Consider the following 20,952-nt stretch of genomic DNA (forward strand, 5'->3'; position numbering starts at 1 on the left):
TTTATGGTCCGGGCGCTCTGATGGCTAAGATAGATGTTGAGTCAGCTTTTCGCCTATTGCCTTTACACCCAGAGTCATTCCGATTTATGGGTTTTTGCTTGGACGACGGATATTACATAGACAAGTGCTTGCCTAAGGGATGTTCTGTGTCCTGTGCATTTTTGAGCGATTTAGCACTTTCCTACACTAGTGCGTGGAGTTTTCTTGCGGTGGTCATGGGATAGACCACTATCTCGATGACTTTCTGTGTGTCGTCCCTGCTGGTTCAGATAGATGTAGTTTTTTGTTGTTTTCTTTGCAAGCCCTGTTTTTTCATTTTGGAGTTCCCGTTGCTGCGGACAAAACTGAGTGCACTTCCTCTTGCTTGTCATTTCTAGGTATCGAGATTGACACCTCGGCAGGCGCTTGCCGCCTGCCTCTCGATAAGGTCGACAAGTTGCGCAATGCCATAGCGGAGTGCGCGGGTTCCAGTAGAATTACCCTGCAGCAGGCACAATCCCTCCTGGGCCTGTTAAACTTCGCCTGTAAGGTCATACCAATGGGCAGAGTTTTTTCGCGTAAGCTGGAAAGGGCCTCGGCTGGGGTCACTAAGCCGAGACATTTGCTACTTTTATCCTCCGAGATTAAGCTGGACCTCTCTGTTTGGGTTTCGCTTCTTCAGGATTTTAATGGCGTTCGGTTGGGGATGTCTCCAGCCGCTGACAATTTGCGGCTGCAGCTGTTCACTGACACAGCAGGAGCCACGGGGTTCAGCTGTTACCTTGATGGCTCCTGGTGCGTGGGCCGTTGGCCTGAGGAATGGGTGGCGAAGGGTTTGACTAAGGACTTGCTCCTTCTCGAACTCTTCCCCATAATGGTTTCTTTTGAAATCTGGGGCGAACGATTATGTAATCGCAGCATCATTATCAGGTGTGACAACCTGGGCGTGGTCCATGCGATCAATTGCCAACGCGCGGCTTCCCTGCTGGTTTTGCACTTGCTAGCACAGCTGGTGCTCACATGTTTGCGATGCAACATCATGTTTAAGGCAAGACACGTTCCTTGGGTGGAGAATGAGAAAGCCGATGCGTTATCACGTTTTCAGTGGGCTAAATTCCGATCTTTGGCCCCTGGTGCTGACACTGATGCGGTGCTTTGCCCCTCTTATGTTTGGCAGGTGATCGAGCCGGCATGGAGGGCTTAGCAGAACGGTCTCTAGCCTCCTTCACGTTGCGAGCATACCATCAGGCATGGAATGAATGGGAAGATTATTCCCGTAGCAGCAGGCAGGCAGGTAAGAGTCAGCATCGTTCGATGCTTTCTTTTATTTGGAGTCTCCGTTTGGCTGGCAGATCCAGGGCTTCTGTTACGCGCTCTTTGGCAGGCATTGCATTTTATAGTAAGTTGAAGGGACAGCCTGACTTTACTAAAAGCTTTTTGATCATGAAGGCTTTAAAAGGTTGGGCACGGGTCTCCCGGCCAGTAGCTGACCGTAGGAAACCTGTGGATGCTCATTTGCTGCCGGCAGTGTTGGGGGCAGTTCACGAAATTGCTCTTACCGAGTACGAAGCAATCCTGAACCAATTGGCATTTTCGATGGCTTTTCACGGTGCCTTGCGGGTATCAGAGCTGGTGGCGTCTTCCAAATGGGTTGATGCCACCATGCTCCTCTCAGATATCTCAGTCAGTGAAAGGTCTGTGCTGTGTAGGATACGGCGGTCAAAGACCGACCAGGCTGGTAAGGGCAGGTGGATCTCGTTGAGTCCGTCTAAGGACGAACAGATCTGCCCTGTGGCACTAGCTACTCGCTTCGCATTAGTACGGCCGGACATCCCTGGTTCATGGCTCATGCATTTGGACAGGACTCCGCTTACCAAATACCAGTTTGGTTGGTTTTTGAAGAGGTGTGTATCAGTTTTAGGCCTCCCGCCTCAGGATTTTGGTACACAATCGTTTCGGATCGGAGCCGCAACTTCTCCCGCAGCTGCGGGTTTCTCGGCATCGGAAATTAAGGCCCTCGGGCGTTGGAAATCTGATAGTTATAAAAGTTACATTCGACCTAGGCATTAAGGTCCTCTGTTTAAAGTCATATCACAGTTTGTTCTTGTGACGTTTATATTTTATGCTTGCTTGGTTTTTGTCTTGTCTCATGTACTGTCCTGTCTTGTCTTGTCTGTTGCCCCCGTCTATCCTACTCGGGATTAGCTACTCGCCATTGCTGGCAATGGGAGTCTTGAGGGATTTTACCATTTTTACCTGAGCTGACGGATTCAATACGGCTATTCTCAATCATTTAATTAGGTCATAGTCCATCCCTCAGCAGGTTTTTATTTTACCTCTTGCCGAGTTCACCTGTTTTTTCCCAATTCCCCCCACCCATTCTTTCCCTTTGTGTCTTTTGTTTGTCTTAGCCACTTTAAATAGTAAAGTCGGCGACCAGTAGAAAATTTTTCTTTTTGGCAGATACTCACTTATGTTCTATCTGATCCCACTTATACACCATAAAATTTTATTGTTTTAAGACAATTACTAATTTTTCTTTACCTCTTTCCTCCACCTTTAGGATTGCTCTTTGACACGCAGGACATTTGGGTTATAGGCCATTCATATATTTTCTGGGCTGCTAGGTTTATGAGTTCAGATCAAGCTCCAACTTTTGAACATTCAGCTAGGGTCCGTTGGATAGATTTCAGAGGTATGAGATGCCATTCCTTTTGTCCTAGACTGTTAGAGTATGCAAGGCTTTTTGGTAGGCCAAGTATCTTGATGGCTCATTTAGGAGGCAACAACTTAGGTCGAAAGCCCACTGTAGAATTACGAGTTGATATTGTCAACGATTTGGCGAGGGTGCTATCAGCCTGGCCCTCGTGTAAATTACTGTGGTCTTGCATTGTATCTCGACAGGTCTGGCATGGGGTTAGGAGTTTTCCTGCTATTGACGAAGCTAGGAAGAAGCTTAACTTTGCTGTAGCCAAATTTGTGATGGCCAATGATGGCCGTGTCATTTACCATAAGAACATTCAATTTCGGTTTAGTGACTTATATAGGGCTGACGGAGTACATTTAACAGTGGAGGGTTTGTCATTGTTTATAGGGGATCTTTTTGGGGAGTTGGCGTTATTGGGGTAGTCCTCAGTATGGTGGCGGTGTGGCGGTTCTATAAGCAGAACCTTGCTGTGGCGGGAAAGAACGGCAGGTCACCAGTCCGGGTGCAATTATGATTTAAGGGCGCTCCCTTCATTGACTGGTAGTTGGCTGTACCAACCTAACGGGGGGGCAGTATCACCACTTAAACGGGTGGGAAGTCAAGATGGGGGTGAGCGTTACCTTTTGTTGATGATATGATTTACATGGTTATATGTATGCACTCTGGGCGATCTATGCCTGCTATGCCTTTTGTTGTTTGTGTGTTGGCATAGCAGATTTGGCTGATTTCTGGCCGTCCTTTCTTTGCCACCATACAACCTTAAATAAATAATAATAAATTATTTGCTCCAATAAATCACCATCAAGTTATCTGCCAAATCCACGTCTCAGTGTCTTTATTTTACGTTGGTATGATAAGTGGTTTGCACACATGAGACACATCATCCGATAGAAGGTTTAGAGAAACCGAAAGATTAAATAAGAAAAGAGGTGTTTTAAACCTCTAGGATGGGGGCCGGCATGTATGCAAATTACTTGTGGGAGTTAGCCTATGGCAGTCAGGGGCGGGTTTGCAACAGGAACTTTATATAATGGGCTTGAAGTGTGGGCCAAACCCTCTTTGTTCCAGATTCCTCACCCTCCCTCCCCTATAAATTTTGTATGTGGTGGGTTTGTCTTGGGTGGCGGGAAAGAACGGCAGGTCACCAGTCCGGGTGCAATTATGATTTAAGGGCGCACCCTTCGTTGACTGGTGGTTCGCTGTAACAACCTAACGGGGGGCAGTATCACCACTTAAACGGGTGGGAAGTCAAGATGGGGTGAGCGTTACCTTTTGTTGATGATATGATTTACATGGTTATGTGTATTAGGGGTGAGCGGGTTTGGATTTCTGAAATCTGAACCCCCCCGAGCCCCCCCGATCCGAGGCCGATCCGAGTCAGGCTCGACTTTTCCCGCATGACTCGGCTGTGGACAGTGAAGAGGGAGGGTGGGAGTTAGGGCTGGCTGGGCTGTGTAGTGTAGTGTAGTGTAGTGCAGAGTAGTGTTGTGCTGTGCTGTGCTGTGCTGTGCTGCGCGGTGCTGCTGTTGTCCATAGGGGCTGTGTCCACTACTTCAAAGTCCATAGGGGCTGGCTGTGTTGTGCTGTGCTGCTGTTGTCCATAGGGGCTGTGTCCACTACTTCAAAGTCCATAGGGGCTGGCTGGACTGTGTTGTGCAGTCAGTTGTCCATAGGGGCTGTGTCCACTCCAAAGTCCTGTGCAGTGTCCCAGTCCTAAAGGGGTGCTGTAGTGTTGTCCAGGGGGTGCTCTGTCCATCAGGGGTGCTCCCCCCAAGTGCTAAAAAAAAAATATTTTTTCTGTGTTTGTGAATTGTGTGCACTGTGGCTGCACGTGCATCAACAAAGGAGCAGCGCCAAGCGTGCGCCTGTGTCCCATTAGTAAAGGGCCGGCTGGCTTGTCCATTAAAGGGTGCTGTAACCCCCAAAGTACAGTCCAGACAAAAAAAATATGTATTTTCTGTGTTTGTGAATTGCGTGCACTGTGGCTGCACGTGCATCAACAAAGGAGCAGCGCCAAGCGTGCGCCCGTGTCCCATAAGTAAAGGGCCAGTTGGCTTGTCCGTTAAAGGGTGCTGTAACCCCCAAAGTAAACTCCAAACCAAATAAAAAAATATTTTCTGTGTTTGTGAATTGTGTGCGCAGTAGCCGCACGTGCATCAACAAAGTAGTGCCAAGCGTGCGCCTGTGTCATAAGTAAAGGGTCGGCTGGCTTGACCATTAAAGGGTGCTGTAACCCCCAAAGTACACTCCAAACCAAATAAAAAAATATTTTCTGTGTTTGTGAATTGTGTGCGCAGTAGCCGCATGTGCATCAACAAAGTAGTGCCAAGCGTGCGCCTGTGTCATAAGTAAAGGGCCAGCTGGCTTGACCGTTAAAGGGTGCTGTAACCCCCAAAGTACACTCCAAACCAAATAAAAAAATATTTTCTGTGTTTGTGAATTGTGTGCACAGTAGCCGCACGTGCATCAACAAAGTAGTGCCAAGCGTGCGCCTATGTCATAAGTAAAGGGCCGGCTGGCTTGACCGTTAAAGGGTGCTGTAACCCCCAAAGTATACTCCAGTCCAAACCAAAAAAATATATATTTTCTGTGTTTGTGAATTGTGTGCGCAGTAGCCGCACGAGCATCAACAAAGTAGTGCCAAGCGTGCGCCTGTGTCATAAGTAAAGGGCCGGCTGGCTTGACCATTAAAGGGTGCTGTAACCCCCAAAGTACACTCCAGTCCAAACCAAATAAAAAAATATTTTCTGTGTTTGTGAATTGTGTGCGCAGTAGCCGCACGTGCATCAACAAAGTAGTGCCAAGCGTGCCCCTGTGTCATAAGTAAAGGGCCGGCTGGCTTGACCATTAAAGGGTGCTGTAACCCCCAAAGTACACTCCAAACAAAATAAAAAAATATTTTCTGTATTTGTGAATTGTGTGTACTGTGGCTGCACGTGTATCAACAAAGGAGCAGCGCCAAGCGTGCGCCTGTGTCCCATAAGAAAAGAGCCGGCTGCCTCATTTCTTAAAGGGTTGTGTAACCCACAAAGTGCACTACTCTCCAGCAAAAATAAAAAAATATTTTCTGTGTTTGTGTGCGCCTTAGCCGCACGTATATATCAAATCAATATAACATAAATGGAGGACCAAACTTTCTCCAATAAAAATAAAATAGGGAAAGATCAAGAACCACTTCCTCCTAGTGCTGAAGCTGCTGCCACTAGTCATGACATAGACGATAACATGCCATCAACGTCGTCTGCCAAGGCCAATGCCCAATGTCATAGTAGAGGCCACATACAATCCCAAATGACAAAGTTCAGGAAAATGACCTTAAAAAAAACATTTAAATCATCTGAAGAGAAACGTAAACTTGCCAATATGCCATTTATGACACGGAGTGGCAAGGAATGGCTAAGGTCTTTCCCTATGACTAGTGTGTGTCATAGTAGTATGACTAGTATGTTCATGACTAGTGGTTCAGCTTCACATGACGATGGAAGCCCTCCTCCCGCTAAAAAAATCAAACGAGTTAAGCTGGCAAAAGCACAGCAAAGAACTGTGTGTTCTAAGTAGATATCACAAATCCCCAAGGAGAGTCCAAGTGTGGAGGCGGTTTGCGATGCCTGACCTTCCCAGCACTGGACGGGAAGAGGTGGCTCTTTCCACCATTTGCACGCCCCCTTCAAGTGCTGAAAGGAGCACCCACAGTCCACTTGCTGATATGCAAATTGAAGATGTCACTGTTGAAGTACAACAGGATGAGGATACTGGTGTAGCTGGCGCTGAGGAGGAAGTTGGCGAGGAGGATTCTGATGGTGATGTGGTTTGTTTAAATCAGGCTCCGGGGGAGACAGTTGTTGTCCGTGGGATGAAAAAGCCCATCACGGTCATGCCTTGGCAGAAGACCAAACATTCCACCTCTTTGGTCTGGCAATATTTCTATCCAAATCCGGACAACAACTGTCTTGCCATATGTACCATATGTAAAGGTGAAATAAGTAGGGGTAGGGACGTTAACCACCAAGGAACATCCTCCCTTATACGTCACCTGCAGCGCATTCATAAAAAGTTACTGTCAAGTTCAGAAACTTTGGGTAAGACTGTAAGCAGTCCAGCGACACCTACATCCCTTTTTCCTGTTTTATCCAAGGAATCGGTGGATGAGGAGGATGAGGACGACATCTTGCCTCCGTACAGCCAGTTTGTGCAGGGACACATTAATTGCCAGCTTGTTTTGTGGGGGCCCAAACGAAGCAATCATTTCAGCCACAGTCATGTGGCAGACCCTGGCGCTGAAATGATTGGTTTGTTAAAGTGTGCATGTCCTATTTATACAACCATAAGGGTGGGTGGGAGGGCCCAAGGACAATTCCATCTTGCACCTCTTTTTTTTCTTTGCAGTATGTACTGTTTGGGGCCTAGTTTTTCAAACTGCCATCCTGTCTGCCACTGCAGTGTCACTCCTAGATGGTCCATGTGTTTGTGCCGCCCACTCGTGTCGCTTAGCTTAGTCATCCAGCTACCTCGGTGCAACCTTTTGGCCATAAAAACAATATTGTGAGGTGTGAGGTGTTCAGAATAGACTGGAAATGAGTGGAAATGAAGGTTATTGAGGTTAATAATTGAATAGGAGCATAAAAACCCACAAATTCTGTGATTTTAGCTGTTTTTATGCTTTTTTACAAAAAAATACAGATCCAAAACACAAAACCCAGAACCCAAAACACGGAAGGGTGGTTTTGGCAAAACCAATCCAGATCCAAAACACGAAGAAAGATCCAGATCCAAAACCAAAACACAAAACACGAAAAGTGGCCGGTGCACACCCCTAATGTGTATGCACTCTGGGCGATCTACGCCTGCTATGCCTTTTGTTGTTTGTGTGTTGGCATAGCAGAGATGGCTGATTTCTGGCCGTCCTTTCTTTGCCACCATACAACCTTAAATAAATAATAAATAATAATAAATTATTTGCTCCAATAAATCGCCATCAAGTTATCTGCCAAATCCACGTCTCAGTGTCTTTATTTTACGTTAGTATGATAAGTGGTTTGCACACATGACACACATCATCCGATAGAAGGTTTATGGTGACATTCTGGTTTCTAGATAAAGGTACAGATAGCTTTTAATAAGGGAAGTTTATTTATGGCCACCCTGTATATGGCTGCGACTGGGTAAGAGTGACTGAAAAGTGGAGGAAAAAAAGGAGCATTTTAGGGATAATAGAGTAAAAGGATAGTAAGGTAATACATTAATTATTAATGTAGTAGAACTTGAATAAGATAAAGTATTACTCATTATCAATTCCTGCGGTGCGGTTAGGACTTAAGGGTATAAATGGTAGGGGGAGCAGACTATTTATTAGTGGGTAGCTGGTCAGTTTATAAAGGAGTTATAGGTACGAAATAATTTAACTCCCCAGGGTTGTATGTTTATATATATGATAAAGGGGAATCTGTCTGGGTATTCATTTCTGAGAGGACGATTACCATACACAGCCAAGAAGGTTAACGGAAGGACCTGGGAATGGTTAGTAATGACCAATAAATGTTGTTCTATTAATGCTTTGTATTTGCATACAGTAAATCCTAGGGACCCTTTAATTGTTTGGTAGGACTTTTAAATATTATTCAAAAAATAAAAAGGAGATTTCTTTCCTGTGCCTGTGAAATAAAACATACGAGTACTTTAAAGATTTTCTAAATTGTGTTTTGGTGTCCCATTAATGGGAAGTCTATTCACAAGGCAACCATATGACTCGGTATATTTGTAATAGACTGAGAGAGTGGCACTTCAATGAATGATAACTTTGATAAGTGCCTTACACATATTGGTAATATGATTTAGAGCTATACGCAGTAACACAGCTGCTGTGTCCTTGTGCGCAGTGGCTGTGATACAATATGCAAAAGTCACAGGAGGCATCTTGTGTAAAAATACACCTCCTGCCGGCTTCTGTGATCTACTGCTGCGTTCTGGAGATGTAGCATTGGATCACTTGCGTGATCATCAGACATATGTAACCAGAGGAATATCGTGGAACCATGGCGCCTGGAGAAAGTGCATGTCATAGCGCCCACCCCCTCCCTATACTGAACTGTGCCAGTGGGATATGGCCAGCCTGTGGGGGAATACTGAAATGAAGAGAAAACAGCAAACAGTGACAGTATCACGCTGGGGATTGAGGTCCCCTTGGTGAAATAGAATGCTTCGGTGATGCACTATCTGACATTAAGGGGTAGCTCCTTTGGCACTGCTTTATTTATGTATAGCACCTAGGATCTGACTTTTATCTCTTTTGAATTATTGTTATAAGTCAATAGAGCAGATTGTATGATATATTCTGATCATTTAACTTAAAGTGACAGAGTACATGTGCAAGAGTGAGATTCCACAGGATGACTGTGATTGCTGCCCCAAGCAGTTTTCACTGGAGTGGGAACACCTATGGGAAGCTCCCTTTTCAGCTATGCTCCTACTTCGCAAATATACATTGCACCTATATTAATGTGAGTACTACTAATCATGTTCTGTCTACCGCCATTATTTCAGGTCTCCTAATACAGTATTTTTTAAAAGGCCTTTCAAATAACTGTGTTGTCATGCCTGGGAACACCTTATTACTTTAAATACCAAAGCAGTGACTTTTTTTAAACTCATACCTGCCAATAAGAAAAGGAGAGGAGAGGGGTGGTGACAGAAGCCAATAAGAAAGGAGAGGGGAGGGACAAAGAGTCGATCAGAGAGGGGTGGTGACAGAAGCCAATAAGAAAAGGAGAGGAGAGGGGTGGTGACAGAAGCCAATAAGAAAGGAGAGGGGAGGGACAAAGAGTCGATCAGAGAGGGGTTGTGACAGAAGCCAATAAGAAAGGAGAGGGGAGGGACAAAGAGTCGATCAGAGAGGAGTGGTGACAGAAGCCAATAAGAAAGGAGAGGACAGGGGCAAAGAACCGATAGAGGAGGTAGATAGAGGAGGGAATTAAAGAGGTGAGAAGTGAATGTAATCAATCTGACAGGAAAGGGGAGGTGACAGAAGATGATGACAGAGGAGGGAGGGCTGGAGGGGAGGCAATCTGGGCAGCTCGTGGGAGCATGAAATGTAGAAACGGATCTCAGATCCGTAACTTATTTAGGATATAGAGCAAATGAACTGACATAAAACTAATAGGCGGCCATCATACTGTGCAGCGCCCCATGAATTCCGGAAAACCTGAATGGCGCCCACTGTCCATTTTGGCGCCTGGAGCTCATGCACTGGAACCACCATCGCTACTCCCCTGTCTGTAACCCTTAGGTGACTCAGGATGCCAGGTGTAATCATGCTGCAGAGGTCAGGAAACGCAGCCCTTTGCTGCCCCAAACGGCCACAGCATGTCTATCATGCTGCTGCTTAGGGGACACTGGTACCGTCATAGCAGACACCGATCTGCGCATGCGCAGTACAGATCCTTAATATATGCAGATCGCAAAACATCGGGGTTGTACATAAACCATCAGGTATGTGTACAACTCTGAATCACACTCATTGTGGACATAAATCTCATTGATTTATGTGCAGTGTTGTGATTCCTTTATCTTATACATGTACACCAGACAACCCAGAATGGATTTTCACATTAATAAACAAAAGAACAATGTATTTCAATGTATTTCATATGTATGCAATGTGGACCAAACCCTCAGACACTGCTGTTCGCAGACATTGAGGAAAATGTGTTAGCATGCGACTTTGAGGTATTGGCAAGTTCAAGACCAGTTATGGGCCTAGGTATGGGTAGGGGGCATGGCCAAATTGCCCCCTCCCAAATGTTTTCAAAAGTAACTATGTGTATATCAGTGCACGCTGGGAAAGTGGGGTGCATTTGCCTCCTTCGGGGGGGGGTATCTAACTAATCGCCCCCATAACACTTGCAGACAGAGAGAGAAGACTTCATTCTCCTCTCTCTTCCTACCCAATGTGTTACTGACCCAGGCCCCCACCAGACCCCTCCGGTTCACCAGGTCCTGGGTAAGTAGTACCTGCTCACCCCCTTCCCTCTTGGCACCCCTAGGTGAGTCACCAGCAAGTCTACACGTTGTTTTAAAGGAGCAATCATTTAAAAGGCAAAACCAATCTGCTTTTGCCTTTTAAATGTTTTTCCCTTTAAAACTGGATGTAATCAGCATCCCGGTGTGCGGGATGCTGACAGGTGAAATACCGATGCCAAAATCCCGACAGCATCAGGATCCCGGCACCAGAATCCCGACTGCCAGCATCCTGAAGGTAATTATCGGGCGTTAAAGGTAGGGTTAGAGTTAGGGTGCAGGGTTAGGGTTCGACATTAGGGGGCGAGTTAGGTTTAGGCACTAGGGGGAAGGTTAGGTTTAGGCACTGGGGAGGGAATGTTAGGTTTAGGGTGCGGGGAGGTTAAGTTTAGGCACTAGGGGGGGAGGTTAGGGTTAGGCACCGAGGCTGGAGGGTTAGGGGTAAGGTTTAGTCTAACCTTCTGTCCTTATGGGTGTCGGGATTCTGACTGTCGGGATGCTGTTGTCAGTGTTCTGACCAGCAGCATCCCAACCGCCGGGATCTCATACCCAACCCCTTTAAAACATAAGGCAGACACACCAGGAACTTGCGATTATTACATTATATTTACTCCATGATGTTATTGTGACAATAAACCTATCAGATCCATAACTGCAGAGCCGGCCCTAGGCATAGGCATTCTAAGCAAATGCCAAGGGGCGACTTGAATGCCTAGGGGCATTCGGCTCTGCAGCTCCCCCGCCCCCCCACTGCAACGATCGGAGCTCAGCTCCGATCGGGCAGTGCAGCCTGTCAGGTGACTCTGTGGTCACGGTGAGGGCCGGCCAGACCATTGCGTGCACCCCCCATGGTCACAAGAGCGCCAACTCCCCCCACGATCACAACACCCCCAGCCACGGGCACACACCCTGCGCGATCACAACAGCCCACCCACCCCCGCGCGTGCCTGCCGCCGCTACCACAACAGCCCTCCCCCCGCGATCACAACAGCCCCCCGCGGGTACCCCCCCTCTCTATGATTACAACAGCCCCCATGTGGTCACCCTCTCCCACGCTTTACAACAGCCCCCCGGCCCACGATCATAAAAGCACCTCCCCACATGATCACAGGAGCACCCTGACCGATGATCACAGCTGCACGGACCTGCAGGTAGATTCTGATGCTAGAACCCCAGTGCAGTGCAGTGCTTAGTTGATTGAACATGTATATTTGTATACATGTGTAATATATATATATATATATATATATATATGTGTGTATATATATATATATATGTGTGTGTGTGTATATACATATATATTCTTAGTTGATTGAACATGTATATTTGTGTATATATAGTCAGGTCCATAAATATTGGGACATTGACAGAATTTTCAGATTTTGGCCTCTATTCACCACCACAATGGCTTTGAAATGAAACAACAAGATGTGCTTCAACTGCAGACTTTCAGATTTAATTTGAGGGGATTACATCCAAATCGGGTGAACGGTGTAGGAATTACAACAGTTTCTATATGTGCCTCCCACTTTTTAAGGGGCCAAAAGTAATGGGACTATCAACTGAAAAGCTATTTCATGGACAGGTGTGGGCTATTCCCTCATTATTTAATTATCAATTAAGCAGGTAAAAGGTCTGGAGTTGATTCTAGGTGTGACATTTGCATTTGGAATCATTTGCTGTCAACTCTCAATATGAGATCCAAAGAGCTGTCACTATCAGTGAAGCAAGCCATCATTAGGCTGAAAAATCAAAACAAACCCATCAGAGATATAGCAAAAACACTAGGTGTGGCCAAATCACCTGTTTGAAACATTCTTACAAAGAAAGAACGCAACGGAGAGCTCAGCAACACCAAAAGACTCGGAAGACCACGGAAAACAACTGTGGTGGATGACAAAAGAATTATTTCCCTGGTGAAGAAAAACCCCTTCACAACAGTTGGCCAAATCAAGAACACTCTCCAGGAGGTAGATGTATATGTGTCAAAGTCAACAATCAAGAGAAGACTTCACAAGAGTGAATATAGAGGGTTCACCACAAGATGCAAACCATTGGTGAGCCACAAAAACAGGAAGACCAGATTAGAGTTTGCCAAACAACATCTAAAAAAGCCATTACAGTTCTGGAACAACATCCTATTGACAGATGAGACAAAGATCAACTTGTACCAGAGTGATGGGAAGAGAAGAGAAGGAAAGGAACTGCTCATGATCCAAAACATACCACCTCATCAGTGAAGCATGGTGGTGGTAGTGTCATGGCGTGGGCATGTATGGCTGCCAATGGAACTGGTTCCCTTGAATTTATTGATGATGTGACTGCTGACAAAAGCAGCAGAATGAATTCTGAAGCATTTCGGGCAATATTATATGCTCATATTCAGTCAAATGCTTCAGAACTCATTGGACAGCGCTTCACAGTGCAGATGGACAATGACACGAAGCATACTGCAAAAGCAACCAAAGAGTTTTTTAAGGCTAAAAAGTGGAATGTTATGCAATGGCCAAGTCAATCTCCTGACCTGAATCCGATTGAGCATGCATTTCACTTGATGAAGACAAAACTGATGGGAAAATGCCTCAAGAACAAGCAGGAACTGAAGACATTTGCAGTAGAAGCCTGGCAGAGCATCACCAGGGATGAAACCCAGCATCTGGCGATGTCTATGCGTTCCAGACTTCAGGCTGTAATTGCCTGCAAAGGATTTGCAACAAAGTATTAAAAAGTGAAAGTTAGATTTAGGATTGTTTAGATTGTCCCATTACTTTTGGCCCCTTAAAAAGTGGGAGGCACATATAGAAACTGTTGTAATTCCTACACCGTTCACCCGATTTGGATGTAATTACCCTCAAATTAAATCTGAAAGTCTGCAGTTAAATCACATCTTGTTTGTTTCATTTCAAAGCCATTGTGGTGGTGAATAGAGGACAAAATATGAAAATTCTGTCAATGTCCCAATATTTATGGACCTGACTGTATATATATATATAGTTCGTGTGTATATATAATTATATATATGTATGTGTGTATGTATAGATATATATATATATATATATATATATATACACACACACACACATATATATATATAAATGTATATATATATATTTGTATATCGAGTATATGATCCCAACAACAGCAGCATTGTACTGTATGGAGATGTGTCCCGCTGGGGAATGCGGCATCCCCCCCCTTGCCTCTGCCAAAGATGCTGGGGGTATATGTGGCACAGGGAGCATATGGGGAGCAGATGCTGTGGTTATTTTGTGGCACAAAGTGACATTTAGGACAGAGGGGGGCATGATAGAAACACACTTCTGGAGGGTGGCAGATGCTGGGGGTATTTAGGGCATATAGGTGAGAAATACCTGGCTGCAGAGGGGGCATGTCAGGGGGAACCTGGGGCCATGTGGGTCAAATAGAATTTTGAGGGAAAATCTGGTGGCAAGGTGTAACATTCAATTGAAGGGATGGGCATGTGAGAGAGGTGTTCAGCTTTAAGCAAATGATAGTCTAGACAGGGCTATATGTCCAAAGAGCTTTTTGCTTTCCACCTCTACTCGCCATCCACTGTCTCACACATTCACTCACCAACCATTTCCCCCACCATGTATACAACCACAGTATAATCGGCCAGAGCCTCCATCTTCTGTGTGTCTCTATATGTAATGTCTCTATATGCCTGTATGTGTGTGTAAGTACTGTTTTTTATTTTTTGTTCTTATCTGTGAGAATGTATTTTTTTTCTGTGGGTGTCTATGTATTTGTTTGTTTTTCATATTGGGGCAAATGTGTTTTTTTTTCCTATTGGTGTTTGGTTATTTTTTTCCTATGTGGGCTAATGTGTTTTATTTTTTCCTGTTGGGGGCCATTGTATTTTATTACTAAGGATTCTGTATGGTAATGGAACACTTTTCAAAAGGGAGCCCAAATTTATATTACTATTCCACCTAGAACAAGATTACTACCTGCACAACTATTTACATTGGCTATGCATGCCAAAATGTGATCTGAACATATAAATATAAGGGTTTATTCATTAAGGGGTACCAAAATCTTTTTTCGCTTACCAAAAAAATTAAGTTTGGCTGGCCCTGCGCCAGCCACGTCATACAGGTCTCTATATATAATATATTTGCTGGTGGGATTATCTGCTAGGGGGCACCAGCCAAAATTTTGCCTAGGGCACCAAATTGGCTAGGGCCGGCTCTGCATAACTGTGATGGCCCATTTTATTCAGCCATGTGGGTTGTCGAACTGGACAGAGATCCAATCTCTCGACACTCATTGACTTTCTACAAATTATGCTGCTAAGACATTTTTTCATCCTTCAATTCTAAGTTGGTACTTTTTTGCTACTTTTGTTATAGAATATAAAAATGGGTATGAATATGATAGGGCCCCTCTCTTTCATTTGATCTTCAAGTCCTATGTGTACTGTACATATTCCTTATATAGTTGTTGGAACGGCAATGGTGGCAGTAAATATATGTGTATATATATATATATATATATATATATTTATATATATATATACAGTATATATATAGAGAGAGAGAGAGGGAGAGAGAGAGAAAAAGAAAGGAGAGATACACAGATTTTATTGTTTGTTCACTTAAAACACAGAATATATTATTAGTTCCCTGTTTACAATATTGAGTCATTGTATAACTAGTATTAAGAACCTGCCATTTGACAGGTTGCTAGCTATCATGCCCAGGGTTTTTTCCCAACTCCTTACTATCTCTCTCTCTCGGAGGCTGACAGTGTATTGAGCTGAGAAGGGAGACGTCCCTGCTGTTAAGCTACATTCTGCTATTAACATATATAAAGAGACTGAATTACACATAAAGAATTTGAATTTGCTAGTCTTTGAAAAGAGATCCATCTAAAAGATATAACACTAAGGCCCGTATTCAATTTGAGCCGAGCCGCCCGGACTTAACGCTGACTTCGCCTGTTTTGTAGGCATTAAAGTATCGCGCGCGTGCCAGCGTATCCCGTATTCAATTTGAAAGTAGGCGAAAACGGGAGCTGGTGATACTTGGATCAGCGTAAAAAAAACCAGGAATTTTCGGGAAATATTCCTAGGACGCCCCTAAAGATGTCCAGACATGGGGGATCACTATGGGTACCCCCGTTTATGGCTGCAAAAGAAAGTCGGATTTTTAAATAGGCGAGGCTGGTGTTTTTTTTCCCGACATTGAAGAAGTGATGCAGAAGAGTACTTATTTTTTCGTTTTTAAAAATGGTCCCATCAAATTTGGGGTACATGAAGATGGGTACTAGCATATTTTGCAAAAATGCACCTGTAACGGCTATTTGAAACCCCGCCTTCCTTCAGGAGTTAAAAATGGGGGTTCCCATAGTGGTCCCCCATGTCTACACATGTTTAGGGGGTTCCCTGGAATATTTGCCGAAAATTCCCATTGTGTTGTACCTGTAAAAAAAATTAGTAAAATATAAAAAAAAATGGCATAGGGCCTCCCCCAAAAGCCACACCAGCCCCAGGCTTGCCAACCAGTGGTGGTTTCTAAAAATATGGGGAACAAAATGTGTAGGGTTCCACCGTATTTTAGAAACCAACTCAAGGCTGCAGGGACCAGTTCTGGTTTTAAATATAGGTGGGAAAAAAACGTGGGTATCCCCCCATATTTAAGACCAGCACCAGACCCAACCGACCGGGGTGTAATGCCACAGCCTGGACCCCAAATTACCGGGGATCCAGGTCCAATGCATTAGCACCCCAAATCGGTCAGGGCAAGCCGGTGATCTCTGGGGAGTCGGGGACCCCCCAAAGAAGGGTCACCCCCTCCCGAGCACCACAGGCTTACGTTGAAGCCCGGGGCTCTTCCCCATACACCTGGTTTGGTGGGTATGGGGGTAATGGGGGGGCCAAATAATGTAAAACTATTGTGTTTTACAGTGGAACTGCAAGTGCCAGCATGCCTGCCATTTTGCACTTGTGGAACAACAAGTGCCAACAGACATGCGGCGCCTGTAACTTTACTGTAAAATAAATAGTTAAAAAAAGACAAAACACACACACCATGACAGTATAACTTTATTACACACACCTACCCATTCAAACATACTTACCTATACCAGATGTGTCTGTCCCCTTGTCCAGTAGAATATCATTAATGAATGGCTCTGCAAACAAAAAAATCATACTGCCCTATATCCTGGCGCTGGTCTCCGCAGTAATCCAGGAACTTGGCAAAACAAAAAAATTATTTTATACAATCCAAGCAACAGCTATCAGTATGTGTTGCCACACATACTGAGTGCATAATGGCAGGAATGCTGGCACTTATAGTTCCACTGTAAAACACAATAGTTTTACATTATTTGGCCCCCCATTACTCCCATACCCACCAAACCAGGGTTATGGGGAAGAGCCCCTGGCTTCAGCGTAAGCCTGTGGTGCACGGGAGGGGGGTGGACCCTTCTTTGGGGGTTTCCCGACTCCCCCAAGATCACAGGCTTGCGCTGACCGATTTGGGGTGCTAATGCGTTGGACCTGGAGCCCCGGTGATTGGGTCTCCGGACTGTGGCATTACACCCCGGTCGGTTGGGTTTGGTGCTGGTCTTAAATATAGGTGGATCCCCACGTTTTTTTTTTCCACCTATATTTAAAACCAGAACTGGTCCCTGCAGCCTTGAGTTGGTTTCTAAAATACAGTGGAACCCTACACAATTTGTTCCCCATATTTTAGAAACCACCACTGGCTGGCAAGCCTGGGGCTGGTTTGGCTTTTGGGGGAGGACCTTATGTCATTTTTTTTGTAAATTTGTACCCCGTTTTTTTACAGGTTAAACAAAACTGGAATTTTTGGGAAATATTCAAGGGACCCCCCTAAAGATGTGTAGACATAGGGGATGACAAAGGGTACCCCCATTTTTAACTCCTGAAGGAAGTCAGGGTTTCTAGTAGCCGCTGCAGGTGCATAAATGTGGCTTTGAATAAGGTGATGCAGAAAAGCATTTCGAATTTTTTTTAGGGCAAACAACTATGCCCATCAAATTTGGGGCACTTGAAAATGGGGTTCAGTATATTTTAAAGTTGCTAAAGTGGCTTAAAAAATCGTGAAAAACCCACCTGCCGCAAACACCTGCAAAGAAAAAAACACCTGGGGCATACTTGGGGACCCCCCCAGAGTCAATTTCGCTAGTTTTTAACTTTGTCCCCCGATTTTTTTTTTTTAACCCCAAAATCAAAGTAAATTTTTGGGGTGCCCTCAAGTTTTTTTTTTTTTTAATTTGACACAGATTACTTTGGGGGACTGTCTGAAGGCTGCATGGGGGTTCCCAAAATGTTGCACCCCAAAACCCCAATTGTGCACTTTTTACCGCCTCCCATTCATAGGCGATACTTTACCGCCTATTACATTGCATTGACTTTCCGCCTAGGCGGAAAGTCTTTCAAATTGAATACGGAGTAAAACAAAAACAGGTGATAATGACATAATCGGCGGTAAATTACCGTGAATCCAGACTTAATGCCTCAAATTGAATACGGCCCTAAGACTGGATAATAGTGCACTAAGGACTGAGACATAACTACTACTAAATGCTGAAGATATTTGTGTTCTGTGATATATAATTACTGTAGAGCTGAAGCTACCATTTAATAAATATATATATTTATTATTATTATTACAGTATTATTATTATTATTATTATTATTATTATTATTATTATTATTATTATTGTACAAAACATTGCAGAACAAGGACAAGGTTTTTAAACATTGCTGCAGCAGTAGTCATAATACCCAAATGAGCAGCGAGACAGTCAAACCCAAAGGTTTGGATCTGTTAATGGCAGTAGGAAGGAGATGATGATATAAGTGAGGGATGGAAAAGCACATGAGGGAAGATGGCCCTGGTGTGGGAGCTAACAGTCTGCATGGGAGTGGAAGACAGACAGGGGTGACACACAGAGGAAAGACAAGGAGCAGTAGGTTAGGATGAGAGCTGGGACGTTTTGAGAAAGAAGCAGGTCTTGAAATTTTGTAGAGAGGTGAAGAGTCGAATAGGGAGAGAGTTCCCGTGGTAGGGAGCTGCATGGTCAAAATCTTGGAGGCGGGAGTGGGAGGAAGTAATTAGTTGTCAGAAGAGGCAGTGTTCATTTGTGGAGTGAAGTGGGTGGGAGTGTGATGGTCAGAGATGTAGATAGGAGAGACTGGGTGAGGGCTTTGTAAGTGAATGTGAGGAGCTTGAACTGGGTTCTGAAGGGGAAGGGGAGTTAGTGTAGAGTTCTAGGAGAGGACAGGAATGAGTAGTACTGTATGTTTGCAGAGGAAGATGAGCAGGGCAGCCTTATTGAGGATAGATTGGAGTAGAGAGAGGTGGGAGTCAGGGAGGCCAGATAAAAGGAGGTTACAGTAGTCCAGTCTAGAGATGACCAGAGAGTGGATGACTGTTTTATTTGCCTCCAGTGTGAGAAAGGGTCTGATTCTGGAAATATTTCTGTAATGGCAGGACTGTGAAAGGTACTGAATGTGAGGTATGAAAGAGAGAGAGGAGTCAAGAATAACTCTAAGACAGAGCCTTGGGGCCTAGAGGAGATGGTGGTGCTGTCAATAGATAATGAAATTGAGGGAGGTGAAGTTATTCAGGGTGGGAAGATGATCATCTCAGTCTTAGGCATGTTAAGTTTAGGAAAGCACTGGCACATGCAGGAGAAAATAGCAGAGTAACAGTGAGGGGGGGCAAAGGTAAAGGGAGGAGAGGTAGATCTGAGTGTTATCAACATAGAGATCGTATTGCAGGTTAAAGTAGCTGATGAGCTCACCTAAAGAGGAAGTAAAAAAGGGAGAATAGAAGAGGTCCAAGAACAGAGCCTTGGGCAATACCTACAGCCAGGTAGTGGAAGTTGGGCAGAAGTGGATTCATGACAGATATTTATGGTCTGTTGCATAATAATATAATCTGCTTATTTATGTGCTTATGTGAAGATTGCTGAGTATATTTAGAGTAAAATAATAAGTAACTATAATTGAGTAGTTGCATTTGCTGTTTAATAATAGCCAATGAGGTGCTGAAGCAGCTAAAGTTGAGAAGTGTATTTGGGCCATTCTATGTCACGTACGGGACTTAAAGGAAACTGCTACTTCCTTATTCTCTTTATATTCAGAGCCTGTGTTATTTTTCTAAGAAAACCTACGGTATGAGAAAGGGCTATAATTTAACTTGTCAGCCTTTACTGAAAACTCAAAAGATACACAAATACAGGGTTTTTTACAGTGTCACGCATGGGACATTTCATGTAATGGCCTATTAATTGCCAAGAGAAACATGGTTTATTGGTTATTTATCAAAGTATTGATAAGAACTGTTGCATATTATTATCTCAGTTATGTCATATTGAATGTTATTTGCATAGTGGCAATCATTTTCTACGTATTTGGTATTTTTTATTGTGTGAAATTCCCTGTATGCTGATTAATATTCTCATACATACTGTACCTTTCCCCTGAATTTGATAAAGGTGTCCTCTTATCCCCTTTAACAAATTTGCCAGAGTATTCTGTTTATCAAAGTTGTCATGTTAAGCAATTTTGCTGTGTACAGGCCTAGCCTCACTTATTACCTACTGGAGCATAAAACACTCAATAGCTACTTACTTAACATCTTTAATAGTGTTACATGCCAGCAGTTTGATCTAGTGCATTTGCTGGCCACTTGTAATATTTACAAACTTGCTCTCAGTCTAAATAAATCTGCATAGTAAATATGCTATGACAGCTGTATCATCTGCTTGTACTGTGTTCCTCTTAAAGGAACAACATTGCAACCTACCGTTTCAGGGTGCCAAAGACCAACAAGTCAATAATAAAACATTCCAAACTAAATAGCACCATGCTACAAAAGGGATAGTTACTAATATACACCTGTAATAGTCTTAGGGGCCTATTCATCATCACTTAATTTTTACAAAAGTAGGTGAAAATGAAAATATTCAGCTGCAATTGTAAAAATTAAGTTATCGGGCCATTCATCATGAAGGTAAAGCAGGAGATATCACATATATCTCCTGCTTACCTTCCTTTGGTGGAATGGCCCGCTGCCCCCATACACTAGTATGGGGACAGAATTCATCAAGCTCCGAAAATATAATATTTTAGCTTGAGGGCGGGAGTATTCGCCTTTCGGATCCCTCAGCCCCTGTCCGGCTCTTTCCGAAAAGGAGCGTTGAAGCCGCTTACGGGACAGCTGATTTTCGGAGCCATCTGTACGATAAAG

At 44.1% G+C, this 20,952-nt stretch overlaps 1 protein-coding gene across 1 annotated transcript in view; it reads left to right on the forward strand.

Annotated features, from left to right (window-relative positions):
• LOC148539663 (uncharacterized) overlaps positions 1-2,049 on the forward strand; it is a 130,772-nt gene extending 128,723 nt beyond the window's left edge. Inside the window, exon 4 of the mRNA XM_088450986.1 lies at positions 1,157-2,049. Coding sequence (XP_088307112.1) covers positions 1,157-2,049 — 893 coding nt within the window. The remainder of the gene's footprint in view (positions 1-1,156) is intronic.
• The last annotated feature ends 18,903 nt before the right edge of the window (positions 2,050-20,952 follow it).

Source organism: Taudactylus pleione, unplaced genomic scaffold (assembly GCF_031769625.1).
Source record: "Taudactylus pleione unplaced genomic scaffold, aTauple2 ptg000022l, whole genome shotgun sequence".
Lineage (NCBI taxonomy): Eukaryota > Metazoa > Chordata > Amphibia > Anura > Myobatrachidae > Taudactylus > Taudactylus pleione.